The sequence below is a fragment of the Panthera tigris genome, chromosome A3 (assembly GCF_018350195.1).
Source record: "Panthera tigris isolate Pti1 chromosome A3, P.tigris_Pti1_mat1.1, whole genome shotgun sequence".
NCBI lineage: Eukaryota > Metazoa > Chordata > Mammalia > Carnivora > Felidae > Panthera > Panthera tigris.
The window spans coordinates 40,646,512-40,665,134 of NC_056662.1; the positions used below are offsets into that span (position 1 = coordinate 40,646,512).

The 18,623-nt window shown below is 38.7% G+C and overlaps 1 protein-coding gene across 1 annotated transcript in view; it reads left to right on the forward strand.

Annotated features, from left to right (window-relative positions):
- The window catches only part of MACROD2 (mono-ADP ribosylhydrolase 2), a 2,018,887-nt gene that overhangs the window by 1,505,717 nt on the left and 494,547 nt on the right, over window positions 1-18,623 (forward strand). Inside the window, exon 8 of the mRNA XM_042980930.1 lies at window positions 9,655-9,728. Coding sequence (XP_042836864.1) covers window positions 9,655-9,728 — 74 coding nt within the window. The remainder of the gene's footprint in view (window positions 1-9,654; window positions 9,729-18,623) is intronic.

Below are 18,623 nucleotides of genomic sequence, written 5' to 3' on the forward strand. Positions count from 1 at the left end.
AGAAGTTCTGTTGTGAGCCAGTGAGCTTCAGATTTCTAGGTTCCAATTGTGTCCAGAATGATGGTACCTATATGTTGAGGAGTAATTGTACCATCCCATCCACCAGCTTTTCTACAATCCCAAGGGCATTCCTTGGGCCCCATCCATACTCTGAAATGCAGACATTAAATGGTAGACTGGCTGCCACCCGAGAAAGAGAGCAAAACATCAGTGACCCCAGGTCTATTGGGTGTGACCAGGCAGGAGGCCCCGTGCTTGGCACACTGAAACAAGCTTTCTCATCCTATGTGCCTCCAATTTCATTTCCTTCTCTTGGAGTTTGAAACTGTTGCCTCAGGAGGTGAATCTCTGAAGGAGAGGGGTCATGGTAAATTCCATTCATTCTATGGATGTGGGAGGATGAACAATAGCAGGCACTCGGCTAGGGTATGGGTGGAATCAGGCAGACTCAGGCTTGGGTATTGGCCCTGCCCCTTGCTTGGGTTCTCTAAGAGTCACTTTCATTCTATAAAGTGGGAAAGACTACACACATCTTGAAGGGAGTTTTGAAGGTTCAGGCAATTTTATGTGGAAGCCAGAGGTGACAGGGCTCTTAAGGACAGCCTAGGCTCCCACCCTTGCCACCCATGGCCACATGCAGTATCTTTGCTTCCTCTTCAAGCATATGCTGGTTTAAACCACATTAGTGGTTGATACTGAGTCTACCAATGCTTGCATAACACTTAGACTGCATTTTGCACACCTCTTGGTAGTTTTTAATATAAAACCAAATTAATCATCTTTGGTCACTGCCTCCCTGAATACACTAAAGTCACTGTTCATTTATAGACCAGCTCATCTTCAATTATTCTCCCTTGTTCTTTTCATTGGGTTGTTGTGGAGATTAATTAATATAATACATATAAATGCTAGGTAGAGTGACATGTACATAATAACTACTCAATAAATGTTAACAGCAGCAGCAGCAGCAACAACAGTTTACTGTGGTTTCAAGATTTCTGTCCAGTGGGGCCAGGCTTCCATGCCAGTGTGAGCCTAACCTATATGACCTCTACCCTCCCCCCTCCCCAAAGTAAAATACTATTGTGCTTCCATGCTGACAACTTCGAACTTATTTCCTCCATATCATTAAGTAATTTATAAAACATTTATCTACCATGCACATGCCAGACCTTACAAGTAGAAAAGTCTGAAGAATGGGTGCCATCAGATAAAACATGACCCCTCATTTTCTCAAGTTCATGAATGCATGTTGATTGCAGTCGTGGTTTGGCTTCCCCCCAAATCAGGCTCAGAGGCAAGGGTTTGAGTTCAAGTAGTTAACTGGGGAGATGATTTCAGGGAAAGAAGCCAATAAGAATGCAATTTGCCACTGTGAACAACAGGTGGGTAATCCCACCAGGCAACTCGAGGAAACTGTATGAAGCATGCACCTCAGTGTTGTCTTGCCTGAGGGGTGAGTGAGCTGGGATATTTATCCACAATCTCTCATTAATCATGGGTTGAGAAATGTTGCTGGTGGTCTTGATTCCCTGACACTTTGGACCTGCCCCACCTATGGTGTCACTATGGACACCCTCAGTTAAAAGCCTGCTGGTGCTAGTGGGTGTAAATCAAGCCAGTGTGCAAGGATGGCATATGCCAAGGGGATGTATATAGGGTGTTGTCAGCATCTGCTATGTCTATTGAACTTGTTAAGATGCCATATGATGTATATATGTGCATATTTTACAAAAACCTGCCTTTTCAACACCAGCTGAGACTCCACCATCTTACCAACAGGCTAGGGATGTCTCGCTCTTGCCTACTGTGGTGCCCTTTGCTCTCCTGAGGAAAGCCAGTGACACCCTCTTTAGCATTCTGCTGCTGTGCTCACTGCAGTCACTGAGGCCAGTGTCACTCTTATTACTTCACCTGTTTTATCTTTTGTGAAACTCAGCCTTTAGCCAGAATTGTCTGAGTGGCTGCTCTAGCGATTGCTTAACGGTGAGCCTCCTTCAGCTCATTTCTTTCAAGTAATTTGATTTCATCGTGCTATCAGAATTGCTTTTATGTCTTGGAAGGAGGCCTAGGGGGAAGGGGTTGACAAAAACTGTTTTGAGATTAAAAAATAAATTCATTTCCCTATACTTTCCCTTGCTCACCCATATACCCCATACTCTTATACCCCCACAGCCCCGCACCTTGGTGCACCCTCCATCTGTATCCCCCTACCTCTCCTCCTGACCAAAGGCAGATGTGTGTGTGTGTGTATGTGTGTGTGTTCGTTCAAGAAATAGTCATGAGGAATGTTCTGAGAAAGACAACTCATCTCACGCTTCATGTCCTTTTACTTGAGCTTGTAACGTATACTATTTCATGTCCCTGTGGTCCCCACACCAGAATTTTTGTGCTAAGATGGAAAATGTTGTGGTTATACTGTCTCAAAATTGAAGCAAAGTGTAATTTTGCATTGATGATCAACATTGACAATCTCAGTTCAACTGATGTTAACATTTCAATAAACCCAGTGATACATCCCTGTCATTTGGGACAGTCTGAGATTTGCATCAATGCTGAACACCCCATGTTTAAGACCTGCATAGTATTTTGCTTGAGTTTGTGTGTAAATAGAAAAAAAAGTACCAACATGCTTCAAAGATTTGATAGGGAGTGAGAACTCAAAATTGAATGTGAATTTCACATGCAGAGTTCCAGAGAGGTTTTGTTTTTGCTTTTGATTTTTTTTTAACTCTTGCTTCTAACTTTATCGCAATTCAGTACTAATCTTGTGCTTCTAGCCACTGAGGGATGGTTAGTATGGCAACCAGTGTTTCATCACAGCTTTGGACTAAGTACCCTTCTTGGTGAGATGAGATTATGGATTAAACACCCTTTGAGGCGAAAACCACTCCAGAAGAACTTGTGCATGGTTTTTATGCTTGTGAGCTTTGCCTGGGCATTGATATCTAGGTTGCCTTATTCTTACAACTGCTAGAAAGGCATCCACAGTTAAGGCAGAGGTGACTCCTTATGGCTGGGCTTGACAGGGATATCAGGGGCAATGCAAGAAAGCGAGGCCCTGGCTAGACTGTACATGGTAGAGGGGGGTTGACATTTGGACGCATGGGTTAATCATACCTGAAATTATGTTCAATTTGATATTTTTTTGCAGTAAGAACTTCTTTGAAATAACTGACTTAAGGCATTACCATATGCCCTCGATGGTAGGGTGATCCAGAGCTGCAAGCAGACTGTCATTTTAGGTTTAAAACAAAAGCTGATCCATTGCTTCTGCCTGCAAAAAGGGTAGTTTTACAGGCAAAGCAAATTATGTCTACTTTTATTTCAGTAGAATATGCTAGATTTTCAGTAGAATGTGTTTTATTTTATGTATTTTTATTATTCTTTAATTCAAGTATAACTGACACAGTGTTATATTAGCTTCAGGTGTATAATATAATGATCAAAAATTCTACACGTTACTCAGCGCTTATTGAGATGTGCACTCTTAATCCCCTTCGCCTGCTTCACCCAACACCCCACCTACCTCTGCTCTGACACACACCACAAACACCAATTTGTAGAAAGTGGTATTTTTTTTTTATGTCAGGGAAACAAATTTAGTCTTTGTGTCAGAGCAATCGACAAAGTTGAAGATATTGGAGAATTATCAACAACAGCAAAAGAATAAAAGAATGAAACCTAGAGAGGAACTTCGTCTATGACAAGGTCAAAACCAGATTCATTCGAATTGTGTTGAAAACATTCCAGATTTTTAACAATTCCATCAAACGAATAGTCCAATGGCTGGGCAGGACCTTCAGTGAATCTTCATTGCTATATCTTTCTGCAATTTGATTAAAAGAGAAATATCTGCTTAATAACTGAGTAAAAGGAAAATATCTGTCTAATGAGTTATTTGCTGTACCATGGATAAAAACTATCGTAAATTGAATTTTCTGTTTCAATTTTTACCTCTCTTGTTCAAAATTTGTAAATATTGTGTTGGTTTAATTCTGGTAGGAGTGTAAATGGGTAAAACTGCTTTGGAAAACTGGCAGAATCTACCAGAGTTAAATGTCTGCTTAAGCGATGAACTGGTAGCCCCAGCTCCCAGGTATATACTCAACAGAAACAGTGCTCATGTCCACCAAACGACATTTATGATAATGTTCATGGCAACTTCATTCCTAATAGCTCAAAACTGGAAACAATCCACTTGTCCATCAACAGTAGAATGGCTAAATAAATTGTGGCATATTCATACAATGGAATACAACACTGCAGAGAAGAAGAAGCAGCTTCTGCTATATGTAACAACATGAATAAATCAGGCAGGCATAATGTTGAAAATTTGGACCAAAAGGGGTGCACATTGTATGTCTATATATGTGAAGTGTAACAACAGACAAAACGAATCTGTGACAGTAGAAGAGAGAATAGCAGTTTCTTCATGGGGTAGATATTGACTTGGGACGAGGCAGTTTTCTGAAGAGCTAGAAATATTTTATATCTTGATTTGGGTAAGGGTGGTATGTGTGTATGATGTATGTATGTACATTTGCGTGCATGTAAAAATTTTGCAAGTAGTTTCAATATAAAAGTAAACAAAAAGAAAAAATCACTTACACATTCTGTAAATCAACTTCAACATTCACAACAGAAGTTAAATTTAATAATCTATACTAATGAATAAGGAACTAAACTTTGGAATGCCAACAGAAGCACAGATTCTATGTACACCTGGGCACACACATATATAATTCCCTGCACGCCTGGCCCTAAATTATTAATGGCTTGTTCAGCCTCATTGACCCTCATACTTGGAAGAGATTTTCTATGTCATTTAATTCAATGATTCATCTAAAGCTTGTCTGCAGCCTTCCCTCTGGGTGGCCATCCTGCTTTTATGAACAAAAGCCCTCTGGTGACCAGAATACATTGCGACCTCCCGAGGTAGGCCTTACTGTCGTCGGGAGCCCATCCCTGAGCAAAAATCTATCCTGTTTATTCATTGGTCTTACTTGTAACCCTTGGAGTCTTGCAGTTAAGTGGACAAAGAATTGTGCTGTTGCTGTTTCCTCTGAACACCATACTTCATCTTGTATAGATATATGCCCACTGAAAGAAGGCATATTTTCAGGGACATTTGTCTTGATATTTCCCTCCATTTTTAATTGATTACAGGATATCATTCCATTAGGAACTGTGTTTTCTCATATGAATCTTCTCAGTAGTTTCCCCTCAGGGATGAAATAGGATAATGTGGATATATCATTGCACCCTTCACCCTCTGAGACTCTAGAGCTAAACACCCTTGTTCTCCCAGTGCTGGCTTTCTTGCTGTCAGTACAATGAATCACAAGTCCACAGTCCATTCACTCATTCAACACACATTTATTGATCATCTTGTAGGTGCCAGCAATGGTTTAGAGATACAGTGATAAGCAAAACACGGATGTGATGTCTGCCTCCTTAGGGCTTTCACTCTACTAGGATTATTAATCAAATATGTACATAAATAAAGGTAAAATTGAAGCTAAGATGAGTACCACCAGGAAAAGCTCCATGATGTTATGAAAGTGTCAAATAGGGAGTCGTCAGAGAAGCCTTCTCTGGAGAAGTGATGACTGGGAAAAGAACAAATAAAAGTTAAAATAAGCTAGGAAACGAGGGAGAAATGTCATTTCAGGAAGAAGATACAGCATGAGCAAGGCCTTCTGGCAGAGAGCAAAAGCAAACATGCCACATTCAAAGAACAGAAAGAAGGTCAGTGTAGCTGGAGTTGAGGAAGCAATGAGCGATACAGTGTGAGAAGAGCCTAGAGAGGTAGGAAAGAGTCACACCATTCAGGCAGGAAATATGAGCACTAGTTTGGGCTTCAAGTGCTTATAAAGGACATCTCTTGGAAGGTAGCAGAACAAACTAAAGATAGAACAAGTTTTGAGAGAGCATCCTTAAATTAGTAATTTGGGAATAAAAATGTTGCTTCAAGGAGCAGGGTGTGATCTAGGGAGGCGGTGGAGTGGAGGTGGTTGTCAAAAATGACCAGGTCAAGGAACTGGCAGGCCAGGTGGGTCATCTTATTGGACACTGAAGTCACCCACGGTTATGGCAAGCCTTGAGATACAGATGAAAACAATAGCTCAGTGCCAGAGGCTTTGATAAATGTGGGAAAGTGACCAGAAGGTCACATATAATTGGGAACTGACTGTAGTTGCCATGGTTCTATGAGAATTTTTATAATTTCTCTGTGGGGACTTACGTCTTCTAAAGGTTAATGCTGATGGCCATTGCAACTGAGCATGATTACAGTATTTATTAGCTTTATATAGCCCTATAATCTTATGATTTAAGTACTTCTTAAACACATCAAAAAGTTGGAGAAGAATTTCATGGGAGGAGAATAAATAGGAAAAACTAAGACCCAAGTCTAGAAAGGCTCCTTGTGGTGTATCATGCCCAGCTAAGGAGCTAAAGTTCACTCTGTAATTGCTGGAGAGTCCCCAAGGTCACCACTGTTTTGTGTAATGTTGTGGTAACTATACTTTAGGAAGAATCACTTAGAAGTGGTGTGTTCAACAGAATGGAGAAGCGGGGGGATGACCAAAGAGGCACGATTATGAGTCAACTACAGTAATCAAAGTGAGGACTGATTGTTCTTTGAATGAGATCAGATGGCAAAGAAGGAAAGGAAGTGGTATAAAATATTTCAGAGGACTCAGTTACCAGCTGGGGAAACAGTTAAATACTGAAGCAGTGTTTAGGAGAGAGATATCCATGAGCAGAAACCAGAAAGACTGGAAGAAGTTCATTTTGTGGAAGAATACACATTACACTTCTGGTTCTGGAGTGTATCAAGGGGAGGTATCCAGGTGATTACAAATGTAGATGTTAAACTCAGAGGGGAGGTGGGGGTAAGGTAAACTAGAAAAGCCACCTGTAGTTAACCCCTAACCACAAATGCCCATCCCAGCCTCTTGCTTTTTCCTTGCAGTCCACAGGGCGTCCTTTTCTTTCTACCTCTCATCACTTCTCTTACCTTTTCCATTAATTCCTACTTGCTCACACATACTTCTGAGGACAGTGTCTCCTCAGCTCCCCGCTTTATTGTTCTCTTCCCCAAACATTCTATCACTTCCTAGAAAGCCTCCTCTTTCTTTCTTGGCTCCCTTTGTCTGTGTCCCCACATCCCTGATTCATTCGCATGCATGCCTCTTATTTATTTCCTCCCTCTGACTTTGGGTTTTAGAGGACAGGGGCTCATTAAACATGTCTATATATCTTCTCTTTTCTGGTTCAATAATAATTTGCTTAATGAACGAACTAACAGGTTTTATTTTAAGGGTTTTATATTTTGAAACCTTCATTTAAGGAAAATGTAAATAGATGAAACAGTTCAAAACAAATTCACAATCCCAAATGTCATAGATGAATTTACAAAGTTTAAAAAGTTATGGGGTGCCTGGGTGGCTCTGTCGGTTAAGCGTCCGACTTCAGCTCTGGTCATGATCTCATGGTTTGTGAGTTCGAGCCCCGCGTCTGTCTCTGTGCTGACAGCTCAGAGCCTGGAGCCCATTTCAGATTCTGTGTCTCCCTCTCTCTCTGCCCCTCCCCTGTTCATGCTCTGTCTCTCTCTGTCTCAAAAATAAATAAATGTTAAAAAAAATAAAAAAATAAAAAGTTGTGCACATTTTTCCTATGCCAGTGGTTCTCTCTCTCATATGACAGTGGTCAAGTGGAGCTTGGCCCTGCTTTATTTTGTCCCCTTTCCTAATGCACTCTCTTACAAAGTGTGTAGGTAGAAACCTAATCAGAAAAGCAACATTTGTTCTTGGAAATGTGGACAAACATCTCTCTCTTGCTCCTCTTCTTTCATACATTTTCTCTGAAAGTCTAATGAGATTTATACCGTTAGTATAAACTACTGGAATATGTATTTGCCTTCCAATAAAACTGGTCTTTTAAATCCCAGATCTCCCCATTTCAGCAATACCTCTCTCTTTCTGCATCTGCACAGAACAATGTCACAGGAGCCCCCTGATTAAAAGGCATGTTAGTGGATGATGCTGCAGCTGGCTAACACAGAATACCGACTAAGGTGAAGGCTGACTTTAGATGTTGGGAATGGCATACATTTAATGGATGCTCCTAGAAAAAGGAGCTGGAGGAGCTCAGATAGGTGAGAGGAATCATAGAAGGCAGTGCTGAAAAATCCAGGAGGAGAATCTTCAAATCTATAGTGACAAAAAGTAGATTTATAGCTGCCAGGGGCTGGGGTAGAGGGATATTGAGGAGTGACTATTAGTGGGCACAGAATCTTGTGGGGGGATGATGAAAATATTCTGGAGTTGGTGGTGATAGCTGCACAACTTTGTGGAACTATAAAAATCCACTGTGTTGTATACTTTAAAACAGTAAAAAAAAAATTTTTTTTAAATCCAGGAGGGAAGAGGTATTGAAACATGGAAAACTAGTCAAGCACATCTGATACAGGAAAAGATGAAGACTGATTTGAATGAGTGATTGACTATATGAGATTTGGTGATTAGGAAGCCAATAGGAAGTTTAAAGAAAGTAGTTTCAAAGGAATAGTCACTCCCATCTTTTCTTCTTTTTTCCCCATAAATATAGAATTTGTAAGGTTATTCCTTCACATATATTTTATTGGCAGAATGTATGATGATTCTGCAAGTTCAAAAATATGTTTGATTTATATAAGCTAAAGAGATATTCTGGATGGGTTTTAGAAATTCTGATTATGTGTGCTACTGCTCAGTAGGACATAAGTGTCTTTCTTCCCATCTTTCTAAAATCAAATCCATAGTGCACAACCAGGTCAATTCATGCTGTCTTAATCTCAAACATAATTTTTTTTAGCATTTATTTATTTTTAAGAGACAGAGAGAGACAGAGCACAAGTGGGGGAGGGGCAGAGAGAGAAAGAGAGAGACCCAGAATCCAAAGCAGACTCCAGGCTCTGAGCTGTCAGCACTGACCCTGACTCGGGGCTTGAACCCACGAACTGTGAGATCATTACCTGAGTTGAAGTTGGACGCTTAACCGACTGAGCCACCCAGGCGCCCCTCAAACATAATTTCCAGTGGCCCTAAAAAGAAGGCCTTTGAATTCTGACAATAACTTTCTTTGAATTCTGATAATAACTTTCTTTGAATTCTGGTAATAACTTTCAGTGGTATGGCTATTTGGCAAGTTGCTTGTCCTGTCTTGTGCCAGTTCATTGATAGAGTCCTGCTGGCCCATGACCCTGGGTCAAGCACATGTATTCTCTAGCCATATTTACTTGGTTTATAAATTGAGGGTAATAAACCTTATATGAGCACCTCTTATGAGAATATTATATGAAAGTGCTTTGAAAACTCTTAAACAAATGTAGATATATTTTTAATTGACTGTTGTAGAATTTAAAAGACAGTTAAATCCTTTTTCTTGTTAGTGCTGGACTGGCATAGCACTAGCCCCTTTCATGCGTCATATGTGTGATCATGGGCTTCATATCCATGGGTACCTTACTGAGACCTGTCTTGCTCAGTAGTAATTGGTTGAATTGCATACTGCTTAAATGAGAAAAATTCAGTGTCATACCATCATTGAATTCTCTATTGCCTTCATCTTTTTTTGTTTATTTGTTTTATTCTGTTCTTCACTTAGGATTCCCGAATGAGCCTGCTTCCATTGTTGCCCTCAGCACCATTAAGGAATGGCTGGCCAAGAATCATCACGAGGTAGGAGGAACAACATAATTAGAAAACATTGAAAATGGTATAATTTGATCCTCAATCTCAAAAAAAGCAGAAAAATTTATTCCATAAATATCAAGTAGACCTAGTCATTGAGCCAAAGCTAGCTGACCATGCTTTGTTGAGGTTACATAGGTGATTGAATATTTTCCAGTAATTAATTGAATGAAGGGATTATGCTGATTGTTTTTGGTGGTGAATATATACAAATTGATCAGTCTCATTTGGTCATGATCTCATTTTTACATCTTTAGATAGTATGGGTTTTGTGTGTAAAAGAGAGAACAGGATGGATTGTCCTGTGCTATTTTCCTTAAGGAGTTAAGCTATCTTTGTTGACAGGGATTCCTGGTGTATGGTAATTTTTTGGTATCTTGAGGTCCCTTTATTTATAATTAATCATTCCCCTAAAGTTACTTCTGAGTGTGAAATTGGAGTACAAATGGATAATTGATAGCTAAATCCTCATGATTAGGATTTTTTATGAAACTGCTTCTCTTGGACTATTCATCATGCATCTTATTCTGCTTATTTAATAAAATCTTTAGGATATGTTTAGTGATTAACAGGAGCATTACTCAACAAAGTAACACAATAAGTAGAGATACTGTGGAAGCTTAGATTTCAAAATTTTGGCAATTAACATATTGTAACAGTAAATAGGTTTCATATAATACACAACTTTGTGTGTTTTTATTCTGATTTTTTCTCAAATATTCGTGTGAGTGCTATAAAGAATTTTGTTCCATTTATGATAGACCATGAATTTAGCTTTCTTCTTGGGTAGGACATGGATTATTTGGAAATGTTTGAGTATGGAGACAGACTGTGGGCCTTTGCTAATAATATGAGAGATAGCTTCTTGGTGCCTTTGTGAATTTAAAAAAAACAGCAGTGTAATTTTCTGTTAATTGCTGTAATTTCAACATTTTTAAAATAGATTCAGAAATTGTTACTCTCCAGGAGGAGTAAAGACCACATGGCCAAACATATCCATTTTGGTGCTTGTTCTTTCTTTTCCTCTTACTCTGAAAGGCATGCATACATATAACAGATTTGATATAGAGGATGGCTGTAATAACCTCAAAGAAGCAGAATTTTTTTAAAAAATACCAAAAATAACCAGTTTACAAAACATTTCTTTGACATGTATTATTTTCACAACAATCTCATGAAGCATCTAGCATAGGATTCTCATCTAGAATCAAAAGGTTAAATGACATACTCAGGATTTCAGACTCACAAAGCCAAGAGTCTGACTTTGCCCTCCTTACTCCAACAGCCATTCCTCCTTGGAGGGATCCTGAGGCCAGGGAGAGAAGTTCAGTCCCTTTGAAAGTGGTATTTTTAATATATCTCTTGGTTACGGTAAAAGCTCCTCACCTGGACCATCTGCTTAGCAAAAGTGTCGAATGTTTCATGAATACAAATTGAGCTAGTGTATTGGTGCAAATCCATATTTCCAGTAAAATAGTGATCCAAGGATATTCCCTACTGATGAAAATTCACATGTGTCATGGTGGCATGTGAGAGAAGTATGTATACTCACACAAAAGTCATCAAGGAGATGATTATGAAGAGGAAACTTGTTGGTCATTTTTATAGTTCATTGAAAAATCCTACTGATGGGTTTTCTCTGTTAAACTATGCAGGTTATTTTTCATGGAAATGTGTTAGTGTTTCCCACTTAAATGGTCTGTGCCCTGACAAACCTTCTTAGCTTCCTCTGTCTTTGAGTCTGTTCTTTTGCTTTCAGATCTTTTCCTTGCACATTTCTTGGGTCTGTTGTATAGAAATTTAAGTAGTTTAGATTAAGGAACACAGATCAGTTATCACCACTGTGACCTTAAACATATAATGTGCTAATTCTCTTTTAAAAGGCCTCTTTTTCGGGGTGCCTGGGTGGCTCAGTCGGTTAAGCGGCCAACTTTGGCTCAGGTCATGATCTCACGGTCCGTGATTTCGAGCCCCGCATCAGGCTCTGTGCTGACAGCTCAGAGCCTGGAGCCTGTTTCAGATTCTGTGTCTCCTTCTCTCTGACCCTCCCCCATTCATGCTCTGTCTCTCTCTGTCTCAACAATAAATAAACGTTAAAAAGAATTTTAAAAAAATAAATAAACAAAAGTCTTCTTTTTCCAATATGCATTAGCTAATGTAAACATGTTAATTTGAACAAGTCAGATTTTACTTAGTAAATGAATTGTAAGTAGTAGGAGATAGATAAAAGCTATACAAAGTTTTTTTATAGCAGTATTTTGATTTATTTTTTGCTCTGTCAAAAAACAAACAGGTTAAGGACTTAAGAAAGAATATTACTGGGGCGCCTGGGTGGCTCAGTGGGCTGGTTAAGTGGCCGACTTCAGCTCAGGTCATGATCTCCTGGTCCGTGAGTTCGAGCCCCGTGTCAGGCTGTGTGCTGACTGCTCAGAGCCTGGAGCCTGTTTCAGATTCTGTGTCTCCCTCTTTCTCTGACCCTCCCCTGTTCATGCCCTCTCTCTGTCTCAAAAATAAATAAATGTTAAAAAAAATTAAAAAAAAAAAGAAAGAATATTACTTCTCTGTCAGTTGTTTCTTCATTGCAGTATTGTTTTAACATCCTGATTGTTTAAGGTATTTATTCATTAATTCACTCATTTGACAAATAACCACCAGGATTTTTCTAGATGTGAGGGACAGAACGCTATAAAGCAAAATCATCCTCTTACGGTATACATAGTCTAGGAAAGAGAAACTTCAAAAACTAAAGGAACAAGACAGTTGAAAGAGTACTCTATAAAGTAAAACAGGGTAATGAGAGAGTGAGTTATAGGAGGATGTGGTTTTAGATAATTTACAGAGGGCTCTGAGGACATAATCTTGGAACAAAGATTTGTATGATGGAAAGGAGCAACCCAAGCCACAGAGAGATCTTGAGGTAGAACATTCCACATAGAAGTAATAGCAAGAGAACAACCCTGGTGGGAAAATGAATTTACTGTTTGCAAGTAATAGTAAGAGACAATAGAAACAATGCTGTTGGATCAGAGATTAAAAAAAAAAAAGTGGCAGAAAACAAATTTGGACAAGTAGGTAGGAGTCAGATCATAGAGTGCTATGGTTTATGGAGAAACTTGGATTTTTATTCTAAGTCTAATGGGAAGTTGTTGAGGGTTTGGGACAGGGAGTGGCATGATGAGATTCACCTTTAAAATGACAAAAGGCTGGCTGCTGCCAGAAAGGACTTGAGAGAAGATGTCAGAATAGAAAAGGGAAGACTGATGAAGAGGATACTGCAGTAAATCCAGGCAAGAAATGAGGATTCTTTGAAATATAGCGATGGCAGAAAAGGAGGTAACAGCATCAGGTTTGGAATATGTTTTGACGATAGAGCTAGCAGGACTTGGGGATTGTCTTAAGATAGGATAGCTCCTGCTGCAGTTACAAACAACCTCCAAATCTTAGTGCCATAAAACAGCAAAGGTTTATTTTTGCTCATGCTATTTGTATGTCTTGAGTCAGCAGAGGGCTCTCGCTTAGTCAAGAACCCAGACTGACAGACACTCTACCATGTGAAATATCATCTATCACATAACAGGAAAAGATAATCAAGTAATAGCTCTTAAATGCTTCTGCAAAGGAATGATGCATATAACTTTTTCTCAGATTTCACTGTCCAGAACAAGGCACCCAGGGGACAAGGAAATGAAGTCCTCTCAAATATTCAGAAGAGAGGCAACCGGATATCAATGAACAGTAGTAGTGTCTATCATAGCAGTAAATCATGTGTGGTATATGAGGAAAACGGAAGAGTCAAAAATAGCATCTAGGCTTTTGACCTAAGCCCCTGGTAAATTTTGGTGCATTTACTAAGAAACTTGGTAGGGGAGCATGCTGATATAAAAAACATAAAGAAAACAATAATGATGTCGCAGACAGTTAAGTTTGAGGTGATTTGAGATACAGAATGAAGATTTCAAATAGAAAGGTGGTTACTTGAGCCTGAAGCTCAGGAAAGAAGTCAGACAGAAAAGCAAGGTAAAATTGATCAGATTATCATAATTTTAACTTGGGTTTTGGTCTTAGTTTGAGATTAGCTACAAGAAGTAGAAAAACATTCAAGCTATATTATGTAAAGGAAGATATATTATATAAATGAATGATAGAAAAAAAAAAAAAGTCTTGAAATTCAAGGGCTAGAACTATAGCAGGGTCTCATGAGTAACCAGAACTACAGACTATAAATCCAACAAGAAGCAAGGGAGTTCATTTACATACTCTCTCAATCTCTCTCATGTCTATGTTTCATTGATTTTTTTTTTTTTTTTTTTGTCCATTATCTTCATTACCCATTCACCAGCTTAATATGGCCCCATTACGACTGGGTCCCTCCTTGAGGCAAAGCTAGGGTTGAGGTCAGGGGGTAAAGTTGCAACTTCTGGACCTTTCATCTGGTTATGTCCCTTAAAATTTTCTTGGGGCACCTGGGTGGCTCAGTCGGTTAAGCGTCCGACTTTGCTCAGGTCACGATCTCGCGGTCCGCGGGTTCGAGCCCCGCATCAGGCTCTGGGCTGATGGCTCAGAGCCTGGAGCCTGCTTCAGATTCTGTGTTTCTCTCTCTCTCTGCCCCTCCCCCGTTCATGCTGTGTCTCTCTCTGTCTGAAAAATAAATAAACATTAAAAAAAATTAAAAAATAAATAAATAAAATTTTCCTTTAAAAAAGTTGGGAATCTGTGTAAATGTGACTTCTATCAGTGGCCATACTTCTCTCAGTCAGATAAGTATATGATTCAATGGTGCATATCTTCATGATTTTTGATCATTGATAATTGATGTTGTCATGTAATTAGTGAGCCTTCGCATTTTACCATTTACTTACCCTCTGTTTCTAAACCATTAGGAAGGGATACTTCTTTTTTTTTTTTTTTTTTTTTTTTTTCAACAACAGTTGATTTGATTCCTTTCATTACGCAAATCATGCCCAGCTTGTATGACTGGACATTTCCACATCCAGAGAGGCTTTTCTGGAGCACTTGGCCCCAGTAGACAAGACTAGGGAAAACATGTTCTGTCACCCACCATTGACTTGTTTCATTTGCCCAAAGGTTGAACTGTGAGGATGCTATTGTCACCACATGTTTAGGGGGACTCAGGGACATGAGGGAGACCAGCTGAACAAATAGCACAATTGACTCTAGAGGAAGAGATAGAGCAGTGCTTTAATGAAAAAAGGAAGGAAAATCCTCCAGAGGAGGTAACTGGGGCACAAAAATGATTTACCAGAACTGAAAAATATAATGAATTCTTATTGAAAAATTGTAAAACAAAAAAGAATATTCACTGCTAAGCCTTGAATTCTTGTTCTCAGAAAACCAGAGAGTTTAATTATCTTACAAAACAGAAATACAAAGAAATGGAAATCATGACTGAAGAGAGATAAGGCATGTGGCAGAGAAATCCAGGAATCAAGTGGGAGGTGGGCAAGGAATGAAGATTACTCACTGGCATTTTTTGGCAAAATTAAGAATTAAGAACTCCTGGTTCAGAAAATCAAAAGAAAAGAATATCAGAGTTCACTATAAAACAAATGACAGCATGTGGCATGATAACCTTTCCATAAGTACCCATTTTTCTCAAGTAGAAACTTTATTGCAGAGACAAGCGAGCAAAATAAGGGGCCATTAGGGAAATGAGCAGCGGAAATGTGGCCCACACTCTCAACTTGGGGTGCCTGCTCCACGTTATCATCTGCAGTTTCATGCATTCCTCATTTTTTATGCAGTCTAAAAATATCATATTCCTTGTGAAATAGGAATTTTCCCACTCCACAGCTCTGAGGCACCCCTTTTATATCTGGAAGTTAGCCTAAGAAATGTTTTTTACAGTGCCTATTCTATTGTTCCACCCCAGGGACTCATATGGCATCTGACTATTGGTCTCTGGGGCAATGCACATATTTATAATATTTTCCATAGAAAGCAGAAGAAGAATAGGATGTCTTTCCCCCTCTAAAAGCTACAAATGCCCTGATATTGTATGAGCTATTTCTCCATTATGGAGGTCACGTTCAGTGATTTCAAATGTCCCAAAGGAGCAGACATCCTGTAACACAGAGCACCTGTGTTAAGTCTTCCAGGAAGTCATCTTAGGGGCTGAGGCATCTAAGATGAAGATTCTAACATGCAAGATGAATGAGTTTCCTGGTTACTTTCAAATGTGGATACACTAAAGTACTAATCAGGCCTCAGTTGTAGCATGACACAAACCTGAACACCTCCTACCCCCAACAATGATAAAGCAGGAGTGATGGGGAGAAGCATAGCATTCTGGGAGGCTCTAATTAAAACTATGGTAGCTATAGACATACAGAGGGGAGGCTGTGGTTCACCTGAGACCGGGCCCCAGCTGCATCTCTGCAGATCTTTGAAGATGGCATTTCCCAGAAGTCTTTCCCATTCAGCCACTCCATGGGAAGTTCCTAATCTCCCTCCTCATGCTGACAGTACAGCCCCCTCCTCCACAAACAGACCCTTTTGTTCTAAGGTGAGAACAATTCAATGAAAGAGTCTTGGCTTCATCTTGCAAGGCCCTTAGTGGGCTACCGGTGTGACTTAGATACCTTGGCAGGGAAGAACCCTAGCTCTGCATTTTTAAAACCAAAATCAGTTTTCTTCTCTTTGGGAGGAAGGTAGAAATTTTCTCTCATTGCATGCAGAGTTTGGGCCTTTGACTAACATAATATTTTTAACTGTGCTTTTAGCACAAACAGATTGTTGTACAAAATGTTAAATATCATCTACTTGTCATGTAAATTGTTAATGCTGTGCCTTCTGAGGGAAACTTGACACCTGTGCTATTGCTGTTTGTCATCTTAAGTGTTGTGCCTACAGATGTGGCAGGGCATCATGAGATGTTGCGTGTATGTGGCAGTGCTGCATTGACACAGATGACCTACTCTGCAACTTGTCGCTATGGTCCCAGACTTTATCCAGTGAGCTCTGGACCTTAAGGTCAACTGATAGCAGTAGCCAGAGAACAAAACTTCTTGTGCTAAGCGGTTTGAGAAAGAAAAACAAAGCTGGAGGTATCACAATTCCAGATTTCAAGATGTACTACAAAGCTGTTGTAATCAAAATAGTATGGTACAGGCACAAAAATAGACACATAGATCGGTGGAACAGAATAGAAAGCCCAGAAATAAACCCACACTTACGTGGTCAATTAATCCATGACAAAGGAGGAAAGGCTGTACAATGGGGAAAAGACAGTCTTTTAAGCAAATGGTGCTGGGAAAACTGGACAGCTACATGTAAAAGAATGAAAATGGAACACCAGACCAAAAAAAAAAAAAAAATAATAATAATAAAATAAACCCAAAATGGAGTAAAGATTTAAAGTAAGACCTGAAACCATATAAATCCTAGAAGAGAACATATGCAGTAATTTTTTTGGTGTTGGCTATAGCAACATTTTTCTAAATATGTCACATAAGGCAAAGGAATCAGAAGCAAAAATAAACTATTGAGACTACATCAAAATAAAAAGTTTTTTTGCAAAGTGAAGGAAACAATCAACAAAACAAAAAGGCAGTATACTGAATGGGAGAAGATATTTGCAAATGATATATCTGATAAGGGATTAATAGCCAAAATATTTAAAGAACTTCTATGACTCAACACCATCACCCCCACCAAATAATCTGATTAAAAATGAGCAGAGGACCTGACTAGACATTTTTCCAAAGAAGACATACAAATGATCAAAAGACACATGAAAAGATGGTCAACATCACTCATCAACAAGGAAATGCAAATCAAAACCACAATGAGGTACCACCTCACAGCTGTCAGAATGGCTAAAATCAAAAACACAGAAAAAAACTGTTGGTGAGGATGTGGGGAAGAAAAGGAACCCTCATGCCCTGTTGGTAGGAGTGTAAATTGGTGCAGCCACTGTGGAAAAGCATATGGAGATTCCTAAAAAAAATTGAAAATACAAATACTATATGATCCAATAATTCCACTACTGGGTATTTACCCAAAGAAAACAAAAACACTAATTTGAAAAGATATATGTACCCTTATGTTTATTGTAGAAATATTTACAATATATTATAAAATTATTTACAACAGCCAAGATATGGAAGAAACCCATGTGTCCATCAATAGATAAGTGGATAAAGAAGATTTTAGTTACTATATATATATCATTATGTATTTATATATATTTATATTTGTATAACTTATAAATTTATACTTATAAATTTATAATTTATACTTATGTTATATGTTTATATATTATATATTTTTATATGTTATATAATATACATATATTTTATTATTATATATAATATAATATAATATGGAATATTACACAACCATAAAAAGGATGAACTCTTGCCATTTGTGACAGCATGGTGGACCTAGATAGTATTATCCCAAGTGAAATAAGTCAGACTGAGAAAGGAAAATACCACATGATTTCACTCATAAGTGGAATCTAAAAAACAAAACAAATGAATAAAGAAACAAAAGGCAGAATCAGACCTATAAGTACAGAGAACAAACTAATGGTTGCCAAAGGGAATGGGGGAAGGGGGTGGGCAAAATGGATGACGGAGAATGGGAGAGACAGGCTTCCAGTTATGAAATGAATAAGTCACAAGAATAAAAGTCACAACATAGGAAATATAGTCAATGATATTTTAATAGCATTTTATGGTGGCAGATGGTAGCCACAGTTGTGCCGAGTACAGCATAACATAAAGACAACTTGAATCACTAAGTTGTACACCTGAAACTAACATAACATTGTATGTCAAGTATACTCAAATAAAACAATCTTTAAAATAAATAAGCAAATGCTTTGTCATAAAAAGCAAAAAAAAAAAAGAGTTTCCAGCT